At 48.7% G+C, this 22,084-nt stretch overlaps 1 protein-coding gene across 2 annotated transcripts in view; it reads left to right on the top strand.

Moving 5' to 3' along the window:
- The window catches only part of B4GALNT3 (beta-1,4-N-acetyl-galactosaminyltransferase 3), a 140,217-nt gene that overhangs the window by 67,011 nt on the left and 51,122 nt on the right, over positions 1–22,084 (top strand). For both annotated transcript variants that reach the window (XM_045462777.1, XM_045462778.1), the window contains exons 2-10: positions 7,696–7,799; positions 8,821–8,898; positions 16,284–16,379; positions 16,884–16,974; positions 17,416–17,516; positions 18,056–18,123; positions 19,758–19,836; positions 19,963–20,029; positions 21,922–22,065. In XM_045462777.1, coding sequence (XP_045318733.1) covers positions 7,696–7,799; positions 8,821–8,898; positions 16,284–16,379; positions 16,884–16,974; positions 17,416–17,516; positions 18,056–18,123; positions 19,758–19,836; positions 19,963–20,029; positions 21,922–22,065 — 828 coding nt within the window. The remainder of the gene's footprint in view (positions 1–7,695; positions 7,800–8,820; positions 8,899–16,283; positions 16,380–16,883; positions 16,975–17,415; positions 17,517–18,055; positions 18,124–19,757; positions 19,837–19,962; positions 20,030–21,921; positions 22,066–22,084) is intronic.

Below are 22,084 nucleotides of genomic sequence, written 5' to 3'. Positions count from 1 at the left end.
TTGCAACTGCGTGGATGGAACTGGAGGGTATTATGCTAAATGAAATTAGAGCAAGACAAAAATCATATGACTTCACTCATATGAGGACTTTAAGAGACAAAACAGATGACCATAAGGGAAGGGAAACAAAAATAATATAAAAACAGGGAGGGGGACAAAACAGAAGAGACTCATAAATATGGAGAACAAACTGAGGGTTATGGGAGGGGTTGTGGGAGGGGGGATGGGCTAAATGGGTAAGGGGCACTAAGGAAATCATTGTTGCACTATATGCTAACTAATTTAGATGTAAATTTTAAAAAATAAAAAATAAAATTAAAAAAACATAAAGTACAGAATCAGAAAAAAAATAAAAAGTTAAAAAAACAAAAATATAACATCAAACTTTTAAAAAATAAATAAATTGAAAAGAAAGGTTAGAAAGAAAGAAAGAAAGAAAGAAAGAAAGAAAGAAAGAAAGAAAAAGAAAAGAAAGAATCCAGGAAGGGAAAGGATTGTCCCACATTTTCCTCCACGTTCAGAAGCTTGTCTGTGTCCTCATCCAGAAAGACTGGAAATGACAAGCTTAGTGGCTTCTGTCGTGGTCTGAGGGATCCTAAGACTACCTAAGTGGCCCTTGTGTAGGTACACCAGAGGGTGAAAACACCTCTTAAGTTGGCTTGGGCCAGTCTTAGAAGTCCTGGACCCTGTTACCTCTAGGTTTTCCTGAAACCATCCCATTTCATCAAGGGTCTTCAGTCAAAATTCCTCCTGGACAGAAATGTGTTTGTGGCTGTAATTGTCCTGTCGACACTGACTAGCAAATGGGGGCTTAAATGTTGTGGGGGTTTTTGTTTTGGTTTGTAATAATGATGATGACAATATCCTAGAGGTGCCTTGGGACCTGGCCAAACCTTCTGGGGCCTCTACTGATCAAACCCATAGCTTGGGGAACGGAAAGTTACAGGCTGGGCTGTGTACAGACAGACTCTACATTCCCAGAGCAGCGGCAGCATAATAGAAAGGGCATTTGCCCTCTCTATCTCCTCTCCTCATCTACCCCCTTAGAGTTTTATGCTTGAATCTGGATGTTTGAGTGAACAGGAAGTACTGGCAGCAGAGCTGAAATATACAAGTACATATGTGACACAGCTCTGATGCCTTCTTTTGCCCCCCCCCCCAACTTTAGGTGGCACCCAACAGGGCAGTAGGTACAGTCCCTTGCATCTTGCTGGCAAGCCTCGACCTGCCAGCAGCCAAAACCATTACAGCAGCTCAGGTGCTAGCTTGGCAGGAAGCTTGGGAGCAGCTGGCTGTTCTGGTTCCTGAGCTCGGCTCTAAGCAGCAGCAGCTTGGCAGTGGGGGTACAGGGCAGTGGGGGAAGAGGCTCATCAGGCCCTACCTGTATCTATCTGCTCACCAAAGAGGAGCTAGGGAGACACTGGGACCCCACCTCTCTCCTCTCATTACCTGCCCCTCCCCAGCCCCACCACACACCTGTGCTGTGAGGAAGACTGAGACAGACTGAGCAAACCACTTGTAATCTTCCTCTGGGCCAACCCCTGCTTGCTGACACAAAGCTGGATTGTTTTTCCTCATGTTGGGAAGGAAGAAGCTCAGAAAACAGGAAGAGGGGAGCAAGCTTATGTACAGATACATCTATGTCCAATTCTCAGCTGTTTGGGGATATTTGGGTCTCCACACTCCCTCTTGCTTTTCTTTGGCTTATATGGAGAGGTGTTAGTGGCCAGGTTAGAAAGAGAAAGGAAATAGTCTGGGGAGTGGGGCTTGGCAGGTGGGGGTGTTGAGGCAGAGATAATTAGGGAGGGGATAGTTTGGTGATTAAATGAGTGTCTGACACCAGGTGATAATGATGGTGGTGGAGGTGGATGGAAATTCTCAAGTGTATTCAATAGAGACTAGTGGAATTAAGGACACAGCCTTTTGTCCTCAGTTCAAATACTGGTCTCTTTCACTACCTCTGACTTTCAGCAAGATTTTTAACCTCTAAGCCTTGTTTTCCTGTAGGCTTGTATTAAATGCAATTTTCTATATTTCACTTAATATAAGTATATATATGTATATATGCCTCCCACACAAATGTTGACTGATAAGGTTACATTAATAATAAGTTCTCTTGCATCATGGTGTCATGGGCTGGAAAGGAAAGATTAAGCCTCACAGCTCTGTCTCTGCCACTGGAGCTTTGTGTTGGCCTTAGAGACTCCCTCCCAGGTGACAGTCCCTGGTTTCATCCCTGATTGTGCTACTGCAAGTTTCTGGTAGGGTCTAGGCCCTGCTGGCTTCTAGCCATAGCAGCTTTGTTCTGCTGAGGACATGTGACGGCTCTCAAGTGCACTCCAAGGTCAGAGCTACAGTCTTGCTTTTTTTGTCCTAGGACTCAGTGCTGGTTGCTGGCATTTATGGAACTGTGCCCTGAGTGTCATGACCTCTTATTCCCTTGGCAACCTCTTGTTCTCTGGATTTCATCACCTTTTCTCTGCACAGACGCTGGGCATGTAAGCAAAGTTGCTGCACTCACCCTGGACCTTTGGGCCCTTTACATCTGGTGGAGCCTGTGGGACCAGCCCTCCTGGCTCTTCCTTCAGCCCCGCCTTCCCACTGGCCTAGAGTGGGGTCAGTCTTCCCCTCTTAAAAAAGTGTTTTAAGGGCACCTGAGTGGCTCAGTCAGTTAAGCGTCTGACTTCGCTCAGGTCATGGTCTCACGGTTTGTGGGTTCGAACCCCGCGTTGGGCTCTGTGCTGACAGCTCAGAGCCTGAAGCCTGCTTCGGATTCTGTGTCTCCCTCTCTCTCTACCCTCCTCCACTCACACTCTGTCTCTCTCTCTCTCAAAAATAAATAAACAAAAAAAAAGTGTTTTAGTTCAGCAAACATGCTAGCCCTTTTCGGCGGAGCCCTGCCCAAGGCTGGAAATGGAGCTTCAGAAATCCTATTTCCATTGGCCCTGCCTCTTTTAGACATTTACTCTCAGCTCCGCCTCTCCTGTTGACACCCAGCCGAAGCTCTCCATCTTAGTAAACAGCAACTCCGGCCTTCTAACTGTCCAGGTCCGAAAGCTTCAAGTCATTCTTGATTCCTCACCTCATATCCAATCCATGAGCAAGGCCTGTCAGCTAGACTTTCAAAATCTATCCAAAATCTGCCTGAGCAGCGAGGGACTTCCTTTCTTCCTGGCGTAAGTGTCCCTGTTGACCATATGACATACTGCCAAGAGAGGCCAGAGGTCAGGAGAAATGAGAGCAAGTTTCAGATCTGCAACATCGTGATGGGTAGTAAAATAATAGGCTGCAACCTGTTCATTGCTTATTATGTTCCAAGTACTAAGTCCTTAAGGTGGATTATCTTATTCACTGTGTGACCATGGACTGATGACTTCACCTCTGTTTCTGTTGTTTCATCTCTAAAATGGAGAGGACAGCAGTCCATGGGGAGGCTGTGAGGATGCAGTGAAATAATATACGTGACAGTCTTTGAAAAAAGCAGCAAGGGATATATGTATTCCATATTTTTCTCAAAGAGCCAACATGATCATCTTCAGGCCTTTGAAGAGTTCACATTGCATAGAAGAGGGATGTTGGCAAAATTCCAGCTGATGGTGAATTTGATAGCCCAGCTTTGTGAGGGCAGAATGTGAGGCCCATGGTGGTGCTTTATCTGTCACCTGAGATCGGGGTGTCTGTCTCCTGGCACAAATGTGACACCTGCTGCAGGGGAAACAGGCCCTGGCAGCTGGCACTCTGGGAGGAGAGGTCTGGCCAGGAGCAGGAGGCGTTCACTTATCAGAAGGCAAGTGACAAGTGTCAATAGTTAAATCAGCACATTCTTTAGATCCAAGTTCCCCCCCAGGGGGCAAATCAATGCCTGGGTATCCACTAGCAGGGTTAATACAGAGGCAAAAGCACGGGAAAAGGGATTGCCAAATGGCCAGCACACAGCCCAATGCCTGCTATGCCCTTGGTGGATATTAATGGAGGGATGGATGGGCAGTGGGCGGGGAACAGAAGGTAATACCCAGGAAACAGATGCAGTATTATCCGTTGTTCCACTGCCACTGAGTTCCTGCTGGCCCACAGCCTGTTTGCTTCTCTTACAAAATTGTCCAGGGCCTTGAACTTGTATCTGACTTCCAGGTCCCAAACCCCAAACTCATTGAGGAAGGAATGCTTGTTGAGTACTTACAGTGTGTCATATTACTTGCTCAAGCAGTCAGTCACCATTTATAAGCAGTAGATAGACAATTGGGTCTGACCCCGAAGACTTGCTTCTCTTTCTCCTATACTCTGAAGTCAGCAAAGGGAATTTTCTATTCCTGAGCTTACTAAAGCTTGGGCTGTTGACTGCCCCATCTCTAAGTATCTCAAAGCCATCCCAACACCTGTGACCAGGGGCAGGGCCTGGTTGGGTTTAACCTTACTGATCCATCCCCTTTCCCACAGTGGATTTGTCCTTGCTCACTGAGAGAACCACCTCTTACCTTCTTTTACAGAGACAGAGCCAGACACTAAAGGTGATAAAGGCAGATTTTATTCAGTACATCACGATATAGGAAAGAGACCTCAGGAGAGAACTGAACTCAATTCCCAATACAGCAAAGGCAGCGGGGGGTTTATAGCCAGCATGCAGAGTGAGGGCGGCAGGAGATGGAAAATTACTAAGGGGGAGACATCAGGGTAGGAGGGTTCTTGCTAAAGGCAGGCTGAGAACTTATATATCAGGGATCGGAGATGAGGAATTGATCAGTTATCAAGGATAATCAGATATCAAAGGTGGGGGAACTCCTGATAAAAAGACTTAATGGGATTCTTGGGGCACCTGGGTGGCTCAGTCGGTTAAGCGTCTGACTCGATTTCGGCTCAGGTCATGATCTCACGGTCATGAGAGTGAGCCCCAAGTTCAGCTCTGAGCTGGGCATGGAGCCTGCTTGGGATTCTCTCTGTCTCTCTGCCCCTCCCCCGCTCTTGTGTACCCTGTCTTTCTCTCTCTCTCTCAAAAACAACAACAAAAGACTTCACAGGATTCTTCCTAAACACTGGACTGGGCCAGCAAGGACAGGGCCCAAGGAGGAGGCCTACTCAAAAGGAGGGCTCAGAGGAGCCTGTCCAAAATTTGGTCAAGGAATCTTCATTGCTTCCCAGCAAATGCCAGGACAGGGCATTCTGAAGACCCACAATGATAGTTCACTGATTTCAGGTTAAGTTGTCTCACCTTTGGTGTGACTTCCAAGAGTCAGAGAATTTTCTGGAACTGAAAACTAGTCTGAGAAAAGATGTGCATTTGAGACATACTGTAACTCACATCACTAGCGGAAGTACTGTTTTTATTAGTATTTCCTCACAACTTTGTCCAGAGGTAGATGGCTTTTCATTCTAAGAACAAAGTCAAGGAAGAGATGACCAAATAATTCAAAGGCAGAAGCAAGGACTGCCCACCCCTCCCCACAGTGTGACTCACTCCCCACCCAGGCACTGAAGCTCCCCAGCCACCAGCCAGCCACTCCTTGGGCTTGGCAAGGGATCAGGCTCTTAGATTAGTTGTGTCTGAGTTGGGATTAACAGATGAACAAACAGCTCTCTCCTGAGCTCATCCAGAAATCTAGGGTGTAGGTCTGGGAGCATTCTTTCTCTTCCTCCCTCCCATAGCCTCACCTCACTTCACTGGCCCCAGAATCCTGCTTCCTCAGAACATCCCCCTGCACTGAACTAGTCTGACCTGTTCCTGACTGCCAGCTGGCCAACCATGGAAACAGGAGAGACCTTGATGGCAGAGGGATAAACCTGCAGAAGTCCCCATAAACATAACATGAGCAGAGGTTTAACGTCTGTGCAGAAACCCCGAGACACAGATCCCCAGCTGAGGCCTCTGCCCCTGGGACTCTTTCAATGTCTGTGCCAAAAATGCCCACAGGAGAAAATGCTGGCTTTTGAGACAGAGAGGCTCTGTGTTCTGGTCCTGGCTTCAAAACAACTAATTCTGGGGGCCTCCCAGGTGGCTTAGTCTGTTAAGTGTCTGACTTTAGTTAAGGTCATGTCATGATCTCATGGTTTTGTGGGTTTGAGCCCCACATTAGGCTCTGCACTGACAGTACAAAGTCTGCTTGGGATTCTCTCTCTCTCTCTGCCGGTTCCCAACTCTCGGTGTCTGTCTTCTTCAAAATTAACTAATTAAAAACAAAAACTAACTCTGTGACTTTAAGCTCTGAGCTGCTCTTCCCCATCTGTAAAATGGAGGTAATCAGACCTGGCCTATCTCACAAGATCCCAAAGGGCCACACCAAACATAACTATAAGAAAAGCATCCCCCCACCCACCGCAATCTCCCTGCTAGAGTCAATTACATAAACACTTATGCAAAATGTTGATGTCCACCTTCTGCCGGCCCACATTCATAGACTCTGCTCTTTTCTCTCTGTCTGGTTTGCTGTATCTCTACTGGTGCTCACATAGGGGTTCCTATGACACTTCTGCTTTGGGCCAGCTATTGGCTCCCAGTGGTCAGGGACCGTGAGTCTAACTTCTTTTGTGCAGCACCCACTGCAGTGTCTGGGAGCATCTTGATAGAGCTGTTAGAGAGAGAGTAGTAGCCCACTGGGAATCTGAACGCTTGAGTTCCAGGCTTAGCCTTGTTGCTATTTGGTGAGTGAGCCTAGAGAATTCATTTGACCAGCTGGGGTCCCATTTTCCTCATCTGAAATGATGACCAGATGATCTTGAAAGCCTCTGCTAGCTCTTAATAGTCTATGATTTGGGTTCATGGCCAGCAGTGATTTGGTTTCACATATTCAGAGTCTGATAGTCATGCTCAAGTGGTCTCTGTGTCACATGGGGAGGCTCTGACCCCCCCCAGTGCTGATCCATTGAACCCTGATTCTTCTACACCCTCTCCCTCAGCACAGCTCTTTGCTCCTTGACTCCTTGCTTGCACCCCCAAAAGTGTCCTGTTCCCCCTCATTCTCACCCAGTTTGGCTTTTAGCCTTCCCAGATGTGTGTTAGCCAACCCGTTGCAGATTCTTCGGGGTGTAGACATCAGCTTCCAGATAAACACAGGAGTAGTGAGGCCTCTAATCTTCTCTCTCCAGCATTTTATAAATTCGTTTGACATGTACCAAGTCCTGGCCCACCCTTTCCTGCCTTCCCACCTCTGGTTCCATCTAGCAGCTCATTGATAATGATGGGCCAGGGGGAGGGCCTCCCCACCAACTAGACAGCACTGCTGTCTCCCTGGGCTTAGAGGAAAGAAAGGGACTGAGCTAGAAAGGGAACCCATGCAGGAGCAAGCTTATTTCCACTACCTTTCACAACCATTTTCCCACAGCGGCCTTTGGGAGAAATCGGCGTCAAGAGGCAACTGGGGAAGAGGCAACCTGTAGCGCTGGACAAACTGCATGGACAAATGGACAGTGTTCCATTTTCACCTGGCCTGGCTCCTTCTCTGATTATGGAAGACAGCAAATTTTAATGCAATAGGAGCTCATTTCCTCTCCCTCTGTCCTATTGACCTTGGCCAAGGTTGTAACTATCTCCTGACCCCTGACACCCATCCCCTGCCTCAGCCTCCACTTCATGCCCACCACATGAAGAGGTGTGAGGACCAGCAGAAGGGAAGAAGCTTACCTCTTTTATTCCCCCAAATCTTACAGACCTATGAGGTCTTCAAGTTATGTTGACCTTGCTTCTCTCTTCTTTCCCTTCCATAGGATACGGCAGCTGGAGAGAACTGGCCAAGGCTCTGGCCAACAGGAACATTCCAGCTGTGGATCCAAATCTCCAGTTTTATCATCCCCAGAGGCTGGGCTTCAAGGTATGTGGTGGGGCAGCCCATTTTCCCCGCTAGTACATTAACATGAGTTCTCAGCTGTCCCTGCCCTTATAGCCTTAAGGGAAACCTCCACTTTTTGGTGATAAGAGGCCAAGGAGAGGAGTTCCTGGAATTGTAGTCTCACATCACAGGATCGTGTTAGCTGGGTGGGTAGAGATGTCCATCCTACCCTCCTCAGAGTCTTCCTCTCCCGGCTCAAGATACCCAGAATTGAACCGCTCCAGGCATGTGGCCTTTGTCTCCAATAGTGGCAGAGGGCTTAAGGCAGAACCAGCATGTCCTGCCACTCACTGGCATGAGGACTAGGCTGGGGCCTTAGTGACGGTCCCAGACACTCACTGCTAAGAGTCAGAGATGGTGAGGTAGACATATACAGCTGCAAATGGCCAGAGGACAGATGTGTAATGGAGCATTTTTTCTATAGAAAAATGTTTTCTATAGAAAAATGTGTTTCTCAGGGCAGTAATCCTTAGGGAGGCAGGAGTAGCTCTGGGTGGAATTAGGGAAACTGGGGTCTAATTCAGTCTGGAATTCTAAGGTTAGACCTCTGAGCCTAGAAAAGACATGGATCTCCGAGGCTGGACCAGTACCAGACTGAAACCGTGCACCTGCACAGTGGGTAGGGAAGGGCTGGGTTACCCCCAACAGACTTCTACTTGTTAGGACAAATGAGTGACAGACCTGGGCAGAGTCCTGGGGGTGTGGAGAGGAAGAGAGAGGTAAGTTCCTGCCCTCAAGAGACTGATCTAGTTAGAAATTTTTTATTCCATATGGGAAGACAGAACATTCAAGAAAATAAAAGAACCTTAGGAGACTAAAGAAGTCTATTTCTGAGAGATATAGTGTGAATAATAAATGGGAGTGTCCCTTATGTTGATAAGCTTCCTAGGAACAGAGACTGTGTCTCCTGGCCCTCTGTTTCCCCCTACGCACTTTCAAGGGGCCCCAAATCCCGTTCTTGCCCTACTATTCCCACCAAATTCATTCTTCACTCTTCTGCCAGGACCAAGACTCTGAGCGAGGTGGGAGCGCTAACAGCAGCTACCTGAAGTGGAATAAGCCCGTCCCCTGGCTCTCAGAGGTAAGGGACTCTTTACTGTTCCTGCTCTTGGAGATGGTCAAAAAGTAGTTTTCAATAGGTAATTCCAGCAGAGACCATAGAAAATTTTCTTCTAGTGGTTATTATGAACAATCTTCCTCTAATTTGGACAAAAAAGGGGGGAAGCTCCAGTCTCTTTAGTGTTCTTCCTTTAGAGAAGAACATTTGCTTTGAGCCTACTACGTGCTGGTTTTTGATTATCATCGCGCATCAGCTTTATAACCCTGTAAGTAGTATCACTATCCTCACTTTACAGGTGAGAAGAATAAGCCTCAGGAAAGCTACATGGCTTTCACACCCACATCAGTCTTAAAGATAGGCTCTCAAACTGTCTTTCTTAGACTAGTAAGTCCTATTAGATATTCCAGGAAGGAAGGAGTCCATTGTTAAATAAGGCTCAAAAACTATATGCTACATCCACTTCTTGGAAATCACATTAGCACATGAAAGGTTCTCAGAAGTTCCTAGTGATCTGTTTAACTTGGTTTAGCTCAGCAGGTACCAAACTTATTTGTCTCCTGACTTGTTTTTTCCCATGAAGCATGTCTTAATATTCTATGAAACTAGTGTTCTAAGGATCATACTCTAGAAAACTCTGCTTCAGAAAACTTTTTTTTTATTGAGAGAGAGAGAGAGAAACCACGAGAGGGAGAGGGGCAGAGAGAGAATCTTAAGGAGGTAGGGTTCAATCTCAACACTGAGATCATGAGTTGAGCTGAATCCAAGAGTTGGACGCTTAACCAACTGAGGCACCCAGGTGCCCCTAGAAAACTTCTAGGAAGCAGTTAAATGTGTAAATGAGTTGTCAGGATACCTTACACTTATATAGGATCTGACAGGGTTGGTTTTTTTTTTTTTTTTTTTGTAAATAAACTGAGGCTCAGTGAAGTTAATTAACATGCTCAAGACTACCTTAAGAAAATGCTTATGCCAAGACTCCATGGTAGCATGGTGCTTTGGGGCTTCGTATTTTGCAACTTGCCCATAACCCAGTGCCTTTTAGTCCTGAGACCCACGGACATGGGTTACTTTTCTTGCTGGGTGGTATTGGCCAGCCCATTGTCTTTATCCATACCTATCACAGATTGATCTCTTCAGTCTGGGTGATTTTATTTACAATCCACCTATTTGCTGTGGGGCAGGAGTGAAGGAGGCAGTATCATGCTAAATGTGATGTTAGGTTTTCCATGCCGTGAAATCACCTCTGTTTAAAGCCCTGAGAGAGGATGGATTACAAAACTGGCACACCTATACTGGGTGACGTCATCAGGTGATTATGCCCTGCCCCACTTGGAAATAGTACTTTGAAAAGAGAGGCCCTTAAAGAGCATTGATCCAATGATCCAGCCTTCAATCCTTTGAGGACAGTTAGGATCATTTTTCTTAATGAACCAATTATTTTTTTTTAATTTTTTAAAAGTGTTTATTTATTTTTTGAGAGAGAGAGAGAGCACGAGTGGGAGAGGAGCAGAGAGAGAAGGAGACACAGAAACTGAAGCAGACTCCAGGCTCTGAGCTGTCAGCACAGAGCCTGACACGGGGCTCAAACTCACGAACCATGAGACCATGACCTGAGCCAAAGTTGGACACTTAACTGACTGAGCCACCCAGGCACCCCAATGAACCAATTATTTTGAAAGATTATGACTATATACCATTCTGCATTTTGTTTTACATGTTTGTTTGTTTGTTTATTTATCTTGAGAGAGACAGAGCAGGCAAGTGGGGGGAGGGGCAGAGAGAGAGAACCCCAAGCAGGCTCCATGCTGTCAGTGCAGAGCCTGACTCGGGTTTGATTCCACAAACCATGAGACCATGACCTGAGCCAAAATCAAGAGTCAGAGGCTTAACCAACTGAGCCACCCAAGCACCCCAACATAGATTCTGCATATTTTTTAATTTTCTTTTTTTTTAAGCTTTTTTTTTTTTTTTTTTTTTGAGAGCGACAAAAAAGCAGGGAGGGGTAGAGAGAGAGGTAGAGAGAACCCCAAGCAGGCCCCTTGCTGCCAACACAGCTCAACACAGGCTTGAACCCATGAAGCCATGAGGTCATGATCTGCACTGAAACCAAGAGTTGGACACTTAACCAAGTGAGCCATCCAGGTGCCCCACATTCTGCATTTATGAATCATTAATGTCCCCAGTTTTTTTGGCCAATCAAGGATGGAGATATATATATATGTGTGTATATATATATACATACACACACATATATATATATGTGAAATTAAAACAGTGAACAAATAGTAAATAGTGATTAAAATAGGATTAACTTTTTATTTAATTTTTAAAATTTATTTATTTATTCTTATTTTAAAGAGAGATTGAGCATGAGCAGGAAAGAGGGGCACAGAGAGAGACAGTGAATCTCAAGCAGGCTCCACATTCAGTGCAGAACCTGATGTGGGGCTTGATCCCATGACCCTGGGACCATGACCTGAGCCAAAATCAAAAGCTAGACGCCCAACTGACTAAGCCACCCAGGTGCCCCTAGGATTAACTCTTTAAAGAAACAGTTGATCTTTTACTAAGTGTATGGCCTTTTGGTGGTAAATGCCAGAGGTCCATGGACTTTTTTTTTTTTTAATATTAAAAGTAGCTTTACCAAAACAAAATATTACCTCACAAAATCCTCATTACAGTTTTCATGAATTTTCAGGGAATCACTGATCCAATCATCTTAGTTTACCAACGAGGAAAACAAGGCCTTTGTTAAAAGGTTAAACAACTAGGACACCTAGGTAGCTCAGTTAGTTAAGCATCCAACTCTTGATTTGCACTTAGGCCATGATCTTACGGTTCATGGGTTCGAGCCCCACTTTGGGCTCTGTGCTGGCAGCGTGGAGCCTGCTGGGGATTCTCTCTCTCCCTCTCTCTCTGCCCCTCCCCCGCTCACACTCACATGCGTGCTCGTGTGTTCTCTCTGTCAAAATAAATAAACTTTAAAAAGAATCCTCAAAAAAAAAAAAAAAGGGTTAAGTAACTGGGGCACCTGGGTAAATCAGTTGGTTAAGCCATCCAACTCTTGATTTCTGCTCAGGGCATGATCTCACAGTTGTGGGATCGAGCCCCACATCAGGTTCCATGCTGAGCTTGGAGCATGCTTAATATTCCCTCTCACTCTCCCTCTGCCCCTACCCCCAGCTCACACTTGCTCTTGCTTTCTCTCAAAAAAAGAAAGGGTTCAACAACTAACATCTGCAGTTAGTCACACAGCTGCACGGTGGTTCCAGCTCTTTTCCAGTTCACCACAGGGACTTCTTTGTTCCCATCTCCTTTCCTGTCACCTGCCTTTTGACATACGGTTTCAGCAGGAAATGCTCAGGTTAATGATAATATATGTCATAGCTGTCATGAGCTGTCAGGTTGTACTATTATCCCCCTTTTGCAAGTAATGACTCAGAGAGGGGTTAACTCACTCACTCAACGTGGCATCGCTAGGACACAGCCCTGCTCGGAAGGTGAGCAAGGACAGAGTGTAACAAGGCTGACGGTGGTCTCTTTGTCTCCCCGCCCCAGTCTTTAGCCAGCAGCACAGGGTCTCTGAGGCCAGAAGTCACTTTTGAAAGCAAAGCAGCCTTAGACATTCTATTTGGTGTGTGTCAGAGAGAACGTCAGAGTGGCCGGTGTGGGGCTGGGCTTCACGGGGTAACTGCCCTCAAAAACTTATTCAACCTGAATCCTAAGACTAGTTAACAAACCCCGCTAATGAACAAACCTCAATGCCAATTTATTCATTTACATCAGTAGGTGGTTCCATTGATCAAAACGCTGTCTGATACTTAAGATGCTCCATCTGGTAAACCAAAATAGTTACAAGAAAGAAATTTGGTGAATACAAAATAAGATCAAAGGAAGTCAGTGTTTTTCCTGGGGTCAAGCCATGCTGGCTTTGGTGAGGTGGTGTCTCTTGAGGAGAGGGCAGAGACCCAGAATCCTCTTCTCAGGCTTACTTTTTTTGTTTTTGTAAGTTTTATTAACATACAAATTAAATACCATGTAATTCACCCATTTGAAGTGTGTAATTCAATAGATTTTAGTATATTCATAGAGTGCATCACTATGCATCGTCCATCACTATCAATTTAGAGCATTTTCATTACCACAGAAAGAAACTCCATACCCGTTAACCATCACCCCTCACCACCCTCACCCCATCCAGAACTAGGTGAACAAGAATTTACTTTCTGTCTCTACGTTTGCCTGTTCTGGACATTTCATATACATGGAATCATGTGATGTGACCATGTATGTCTGGCTTCTTTTACTTGGCGTGACGTTTTCAAGCTCATCTGTGCTGTAGCATGTATCAGTACTTCATTTCTTTTTATTGCTGAATATTATTGCATTGTGTCTGTATCACATTTTATTTCTCCATTTCGAGTGTACATCCATGATCAGCTCCTGCCTCGCCTGGCGGTAGAGGTGACCACTCCTGCCTTCGTGCCATGTGCCTCTGACACCTCTGTAATAGCCCCTGACACAGGTGACACCATTTGTTAACACATCTCTCTCCTTGGAGGACCACATCTCTTTTCATCTCTAACTGCTGCAAAGCAGCCATTCACTGCTTACAGAATAAATGAGGGAGCATATGGTTCTGGGCTTAGCTTCTCCAAGCAGTTGTTCATTCAAATAATTAAGATGTTCTGGGAACACTCAGGAGGGAAGCTATTAACTCTGCCTCAAGAAGTCAGAGAAGGATGAGCCAGAGTTTGCCAGGTGGGGGAGATAGGAAAAGGCCTTCCAACCAGGAAATAGTATTTGTAAAGACATGGAGAGGTGAAGGGGCATGGCAGAGACGGGGAGTTGGGTGTGGGTGGAAGTAGGTGTGTGACAGGGAGTGGCATGAGGTGAGGCTGGGAAGATAGGTCAGTGGGAAAGATCTCGCATGCCAGGGTGAGGTTCTGTTCTGGAGCCTTTTGGGAGCCTTCTGAGGTTTGGAGCACTGGAGTGACATGATCAGATCTGTGCTCTAGAAAGACAGTCATGCAGGCAGTGTGCAGAATCAGAGGCAGAGAAACTTCCATCCCATTAGGAGGCTCTGCTGCAGGCCTGGCAAGCCCAGTGAGGCCTGGCAGAGGCAGTGTTGTGGGAACGGAAGACAGCAGACGTGTCTGTGGGAGGGCCCAGCAGGCTGGCCTTACCCTCCTGCATCCATACCCCCAGACGCCCTCCCTGCTTCCACAGGGCTAATTGCTGTGTGTTTGGGGGGAGTCAGTTTACCTCGTGGGGCCTCAATATTCTCACCTCTAAAACAAGAAGGTTCCAACAAATATTTTCTTCAACTGCTTGTAACTGGAAGTTCTGAATCCGTCATTAGCTGTGGACACACTGTGGTGATCGAGGGTAACCAGTGTCCTTCCCTGGGCCTAAGCCCCTGCTGGACAGTGGAGAGAGTGGGCAAAGGGCGGTGCTGATGAGCTGGAGTCCCTCATCCCTGCCAGATACAAAGTCTCCAAAACTCGGAGAGACAAATCCTGGTGGGGTTGCCAGGCTGGGCCCGGGGAGAAAGATGGTGCCCACTGGTCCCTCAGAGGCCCCCACCTACAGCCTGAGAGTGGGTGAAGCAGGGCTTGAGGGCTGCCTTCATGCCGAGTGAGGGCCTAGACCTCAGGGAGAGGGCCAGTCCTCTTCCTACACCCCCACCTGCCCCACCTTCCATTGCCTGCAGCATCCCAGGCTACTTTGCTGTACTGCAAGCCAAGGCCCTGGGGGAGGATGGTGGTGGCCAGCCCAAATCCTTCCTTTTCCCCTCCTTCCCTCCTTCCCCTGCCCAATCCCCCTGTGGCCTCTGGCCCCTGGCTGAGCACAACAGATTACTCTGGTGGCATGCCCTCCCTCTGCAGTTTGCTGTGGGTCTGAGCATGCTGCCCTGAAAGTCTCCCAGGGAGGGGCCGAGAGGAGGTCATTGGTAGGAGACAACTGAGTCTTGTAAACTGGACTTAAGGAATTTCCCCAGAAGTAGCACAATGTCCTCATTCTTTCCTTCCAAGAAGCCTTAACCCGCCCCCCACCTACCCAGCCCACATTCTCTCTCCCACCCATCCCAGCCCCCCACTCCTATTCCCCAGAGTGATGGCTGCTTCCCAAGGCCCTGCACTCTTAGCTTTGACCAGGCCAGTGTGCCCGGGAAGGGCCAGGCTGCTGACCGGACAGGGAGCTCTCTTGGGTTCCTTCTGGGTCTGGCTGTGGGGTAGCGTTTCCTCAGAGCCCGCACCTCAGATCTTTGGCATTGGCATGCAGGAGTTCTCCCCCCACCATCCCTCCCTCCAGATCGCTTGCCGAGGACCATGTGCCACTTCCTTTTATCTGGCTTCCAGTCTGGGTGTCCCTTCCTCCTCTGTTTTCCTAAGGGCAGCTCAGATTTTGATATCTGATGGGCCACAGTGGGGAGGGAAGGGCAGGGCCTGTTTGTGTAGAGTAATTGAGGCCCCACCTCCCACAACCTGGAGATTAAGCTCTGGGGGAGGGGGAGGAGAAAATTGCTGAGATGGGGTAATCTGAAACTCTTTGTCAGGATAAATTGGGACATGATCCCCATGCTTCCCCTCCCCACTCAAACTCCCAGCCCTTCTTCCACCCACTCAGAGCACTGGCTCTAAGGCCCTCTCTTCTGAAGGGGGCCCTCTGCTGCTGGCCTCCAGGCCCAATCTCTGCCCCTCCCCCGATGCCGCTGCCAAGGAGGAGAGAGCCTACATCTTCTGCTTCTACCTTTCCAGGGCTGCCCAGGTCTGGGCACCCGGGTAGTTATGCCAGGAGAGGCTGGGCAGGGCGAGAGGCTTCCAGCTCCTGAGGGAGCAGTTGGAGGCAGAGGCATCCTGCCGGATGGGGCCCCCAAAGACCTCCTGCAGCGTTTTCCCAGCTGCTTCCCCACAAGGGGAGCCAGAAGCGTGAAGACTACTGGGTAGATAAGGTTTCACCGGCAGACAGCTGTGGAGCTTACTATTAGGCAGAAGGGAAAGGGGAGGGGAGGAGAGCACGTCTTTAGCTGAAACCCCAGCTTGGCGCCTCCTTCCAGTTCTTTCTGTCATCTATGCCTTTCTGTCATGGCTATTACTCCCCCTTGCCTGGGGAATGCAAACCAGCCCCCTTCCTGCATGGAAAGAGCTGGACTGTGTGTGTGTGTGTGTGGCCACAAGCATGGCCAGAAAAACAGACCCAGGCCTCAGGGCTAGGCAATGGGGATGGAGGTTCGAGAAAGAAGCTGCAGGGTCGAGGATGGGATGGAACTGAAGTGGACCGAGACCTTCAGTAGTGAGAGGAAAACAGGCTGGGGCTGTGGTGGCTAGTGCCTCCTCAAGCTGCAGAGCCGGACGGCTTTGGGGGTGCTCACACTCACCCGCTTGCTTCTCTGCCCCATACAGTTCCAGGGCCGCGCCAACCTGCATGTGTTTGAAGACTGGTGTGGCAGTTCTATTCAGCAGCTCAGGAGGAACCTTCACTTCCCACTGTACCCCCATGTGAGTGTTTGCTGGATGTGCCTCTTTTCCCTCCCTCCACACCCTTCTCCTCTCCCCTCCCTCTGCCCCGTTTCTGTCTCTCATCTCCCCCTATCTTCTGTCTCCATCTTTCCTGGCTTCTTTTCTGGTTCACTTTCTTTCCTTTATATCTTGGGTCCTCTTTTCTCCTGTCCAGTTATTACCCTTGCTCTCATCCCACGGATTCCTTTGATTTCTCTCTGCCATCTTCTGCATCTTTTCAGCTTTAGGCTCTCGTTATGGCTGTGATGTGGTTTAGCCAGAGCTACCGCATACAGTTGGGCTGGTTGTGCACTGTACAAGGTCACATGCTCAAAGAAGCAAGTAGGAGTGGAAATCTTGCCTATGCTCTACTCACCAAGTCACACTCCAGTCCCTCCTGTCTCCTTCCCTTCTGGTCTTCCCACCAGCCCTGAGTGGCCCCATTTCTTCAGTTTCCTCTTCTCTCATCTAAGTAACAGTTTCGCCCCCCCTTTCTTGGTATAGATTCGCACAACCCTGAGGAAGCTGGCCGTGTCCCCCAAATGGACCAACTATGGCCTTCGCATCTTTGGCTACCTGCACCCCTTCACCGATGGTGAGGCCAGCCCCAAAGTCCCCTCCTCCTGCTCCCTGCCCCAGGTTCTTTATGGTACCCAGAGAACATAAGCCTGTAGCTGAGAAGTAAGTCCACACTAGGCTGCCTGGACCCTGTTAGTCTATCACTGGGGAGAGGGGGGGGATTTAGTCCCCATGAGGTATCATCCAGTTGCCACTTGTCTCCCTAATTTGCAGAGTCTGGAATAGAATCCCCATGAGGTATCATCCAGTTGCCACTTGTCTCCCTAATTTGCAGAGTCTGGAATAGCTTGTCTCTCCCTGTGAGTCTTCTCCATCCTCATGGGGTCTCCTAGGATGAGGAACCCCCACGTCAAGTCCCCTGAAGAGAATGTAATCGCTAAGACATAAAATAGGCTTTCAGGCCTTTATGCCAATGTCCTTCTTGCTCTCATCTGGAACTCTCTCCCCCACTGCCCAGGGAAGATCCAGTTTGCCATTGCTGCAGATGACAACGCAGAGTTCTGGCTCAGCCGTGATGACCAGGTGTCAGGCCTTCAGCTGCTGGCCAGTGTGGGCAAGGTAGGGTCAGCCCAGCCCCAGAGCTCTCCCATTGGGCCCAGGAGCCAGGTCATGGAAGAGACACCTGCCTGCATCAGGAAACCCTCATTACCATTAGTCTTTCTGGTGTGACAGCCAGGGAAGAAGGTGTGGGAAGGAAGCCTCTTCCCTCTCACCACTGCCCCATTTTACAAAGGGATAAACTGAGGTGTAAACTGGGGAGGAGTAAGGAGTTAGTCTGGGGCCACAGAAAGTCCTCAGGAAGATTCATCTCTGGGCAGGGGCTAGGCCACCCCCTGCTGGGTTCCAGCATCCTTAGCATGGTGACAAGGAGGCACACCTGGGGCCTGATTGCTCTGGACCCTCTAGGAAGGGTGGAGGTGCTTTTGCCCGTGTCATCTGTCACTTCCCTTACCTCTCCTGTTTTCTCTCCCCTTGCCCCCCTTCTTTCCTGTCTACTTTCTCCCCATTCCTTCCTTGTCTCTTCACTCACTGCCTCCCTTTCTTCATATTTTTTGTCTTCTTCCTTCCTTCTCTTTCCACTCTCCCCACACCTCTAGACTGGAAAAGAGTGGACTGCCCCTGGAGAGTTTGGGAAATTTCGGAGTCAAATTTCCAAGCCAGTGAGGTGAGTAGGGAGTCTCATGACGTTCCTGTGAGCAGGAGAAAAAAAACCCAGCCTACCTCAAGCGCTGAGGCCAAATCAGAGTCAAGCAGCCCAGTCACCCCCTCCCACTATCCAGCCTTCCTTATTCCAGAGTTCAGTGTGCCCAGGCACTCCTGCATTCTGATAGATGAAGTCTTTGAGAAGCCATTTGGTCCATCCTTCCTCATTTTACAGATGGGGAAACTGAAGCTCTGAGAGGGGTGTCACTTAATGAAAGTCACACAGCTCTCTAGTGACACTCAGGACTAGAAAACAAAATAGGTCTCTCTTCTCCCAGTCCTTGACCTTCCCATTTGCTCCATCCCTGGGAATGTCCACAGAGGTACAGCCTGGACACCGGCTGCTCTGCCTGTGCTGCAGAAAGTTCCTCGTCACAGTGATCCCTTGGTAGACTGGAGGGAAACAAGGCCTTTCCCAGCCGTAGTGGCTGGAATTGCTTTAACATGCCGGCAGGGGGACTTAGCCCAACTTCACAGTGCCACCTGGTGGCCTGCCCACACAGGCGAGAACACGTATGGGCTTGATGGTGATAATAGCGAGGCTGATAACAGTAAGACAGTCTAGCTTGCCAAGAGCGCTTGCTATGTGCCAGTCTCTGTGGTGAGCACTTTACATGTAACTGAGTGAAGCAGCTAGCGTCATGGACCCCAAAGCAAGACTGCCTGGGTCCAAATCCCAGCTCCACCACTTACCACCTCAGTGACTTTTGGCAATTACCCAACATTTCTGTGCCTCAGTGTTCTCATCTGTAAACAAGAATTAAGCGAGTTAGTATACATGAAGCACTTAGAACGTGTCTAGCACACAGTATCAACTCTATTATTACAGATGGCCAGACTTACGTTTGTTCAACTTTACGATGTTGCAGAAGTGATATGTGTTCAGTGGACACGGTACTTCAGATTTTGAATTTGGGTCTTTATTCGGGCTAGTGATACAGGGCACAGCAGTGTCTTGTGATGCTGGGCAGTGGCCGTGAGCCTCAGCTCCCAGTCAGCCATGTGTTCGCAGGGTCAACAACAAATACACGCATAACCTGAACCCTTACAGCCATGCTGTTTTTTACTTCCATTCAGTAACTTACATGGGATATTCAACACTTCATTATAAATAGGCTTTGTGTCAGATGATCTTGCCCAACTGTAGGCTAATGCAAGTATTCTGAGTGCGTTCAAGGTGGGCTATATTGTTCGGTAGGTTAGGTGTATTAAATTCATTTTTGACTTCCAATATTTTCAACTTACAATGGGTTTTTTAGGATGTAACCCTATCATAAGTTGAGGGAGATGTCTATGTCCTTTGATTCTCATGATTATCCTGTGAAGTATGTACTGTTATTACCGCCATCTTAGAGAAGAGAAAAGTGAGGTCACACTGTGGGTAAGCAATAGCGTGGGGACTCCAGGCCAGCATTAAAAGCAAAGCTCCTGGGATTCTGTGAACAAAGAGAAGACAAGGAGAAGATATGGGGGGGGGGGGGGGGCGGGGGCGGGAGCAAGGTGGGAGCTGGTGTTGGTACGGCAGAAGAGTGGGTCAGAGGGGTGACAAAACGGCCCGAGAAGATAGCCTTTTGTTTCTCTGCTCTCTCTTGCCAGCCTGGCAGCCTCCCAGAGGTACTACTTCGAGGTGCTGCACAAACAGAATGACGAGGGCACCGATCATGTGGAAGTCGCGGTGAGGGCTCCGCCACTCCTGCCCTCCTAGCTCAGCTCTGAGCCACTCCTCGCCCCTTGTCCCTTGAACCCTTTTCGAAATCCAGCTACCTCCAGCCCTCTGCATCTGCCCTCTCTCCTCTTCCAGTGGCGACGGAATGACCCTGGAGCCAAGTTCAGCATTATTGACTCCCCTTCCCTGTCCCTCTTCACAAGTGAGTAGGCTCTGCTCCTCGCCTGGACACAGAGGCGAGCTGGCACCAACACGTGCGGCTCAGTCCACAGGGGGCTTCGGTCAGGGGAGGCGTGCAGACTAAAGCTCAAGATGCTTGGAATGTGGGTGTGAAGGGGGCTCAGAACAAGGAACAGAGCTTAAAGGGACCCTAAGGTCAGAGGTCCTTAACTCTCAGGGGTCAGGGACTCTGAGAACCTGCTGGAAGCTCGCTGCGACCTCACCCCAGAAAAATGCCCTTACCCATCCATGCACAATATTTTGTGTATGATTTCAAGGGCATCCAGAGACCATGAGGCTCATTCCAGATGAGAAACCTCTGAGACAGTTTCCTATTTCACAGATGAGGGAACCATGGTTCTTTGCAAAGCCATGACCAGAGCTAAAGAAACTTTCTCATCTGCTTTAAATTCACAGTAAATGAACTCTTCAGTTGTACTGTGAATTGTTCATGATTTCCTCAGCAAGACTCCTATCTGCAGGCCCCACTGAGAAATCACTGGGCCTGGGTGTAGGAAGAGCAGGCAGGGCCAGAACCCTAAGGGGAGAAGGACAAGCCAAGTGCTGGGAGGAGACTGGGAAGGCAGTGGGAAGTGTGTGAGAGAGAAGGAGGGCAGGATGGGGACAGGCCGGGGAGGCCTGGGTTCCCAGACGGTGATGGGCGGGGGAGGGGAGGCAGTATGGAATGGGCAAGGCAGGTGGGAGGAGGTTGCTGGTGAGTAAAGCAGGAGGCCACAAGGTCAAGGTCAAGGCAGAGGGGCAGGTTGTGAGCTGCTGAACTGGTGCAAGAGGAAGAAGGGAGAGCTAGAATCCATAGATGCAATGTGAAATGAGAAGAAAGAGGCCCATACCAAAGTTTAGGGGAGAAACTAGTGAGATGAGCCAGAGGCACCCAGCCTTGGGTACAGAAGGAGAGCTCTACCTGGGGCTGTAGACAAATGAGTCCAGGAGGCAGGGAGCAAGGACAAGCAACCCATCCCCAGGGCAGTGAGAAAAGGGAAGGAGTAAGCCTGGCCCACTTGGAGATGAGAATACCAGGAGGATGGACTGCCTGGGTGGCTCAGTCGTTTAAGCGTCCGACTCTTGGTTTCGGCTCAGGTTGTGATCTCATGGTTTTGTGAGTTCAAGCCCCTAGTCGGGCTCTGTGCTGACAGCATGGAACCTCCTTGGGATTGTCTCTCTCTCCCTCATTTTCTGCCCCTCCTGTGTGTATTCTCTGTCTGTCTCTTTCTCTCAAAATTAAAACAAAAGAGAGAAAATACCAGGAGATGATGAGCGAGCTGTGCAGAATGCCGGGGGCGGGGGTGGGGGGGGGCCCTGCCTGTGGGGGGCATGGCTGACCTGTCTGCGGCAGGGACGACATAGCCTACGTCCAAATTCAGCTTTGCCACTTAATCAGTTGTGTGATCTCTGGCAAATGCTTTAAATTCTCTTTCCCAAAGTTCTTTGTCTATAAAATAGGAATAATTAAGAAGTACATAAGTCTTATGGTGCTTATAAAGATTGAATGGTTTGATATTTATAAGATGCTTAGAACGGTGCCTGTTTTGTTATTTAGTAAATGCTATAGATGCATTTGTTAAATAAATGAGGCATACTTACAGTGACAAATTTCCAGCAGAAAGCTGTCTTTTTCCCATATACACTGTGGTATGTGCTAGCCATGGGGCTGGTGGGGTGGCTCTAAGGGAGATCAGTAGCTGAACCCACAACTTGTGAGGGAGCAGGGCTAACAAGGGAGAGGGATCGTGCACACCCCATACTATCCCTGGGGGATACAGAAGCCTGCACTCAGCCCCTCAGAGGGGCAGGGGCCTGGCTTTGGTTTGCCCCAGGACTCACAGCTGCTTTCTGTTCTTTTCTCCCTGGGCCCAGACGAGACAGTCCTAAGGATGGATGACGTGGGCCACATCCCTCAGACAGCAGCCAGCCATGTAGGATCCCCAGACTCTCTTCCTAGAGATGAGCAGCCCCTTGCAGACATGCTGCGACCGGACCCTCGGGACACCCTCTATCGAGGTAAGGCCTCGGCCGCATT

Source organism: Leopardus geoffroyi, chromosome B4 (genome assembly GCF_018350155.1).
Source record: "Leopardus geoffroyi isolate Oge1 chromosome B4, O.geoffroyi_Oge1_pat1.0, whole genome shotgun sequence".
In the NCBI taxonomy this organism is placed as follows: domain Eukaryota; kingdom Metazoa; phylum Chordata; class Mammalia; order Carnivora; family Felidae; genus Leopardus; species Leopardus geoffroyi.
This window is presented reverse-complemented; position numbering and strand designations above follow the sequence as displayed.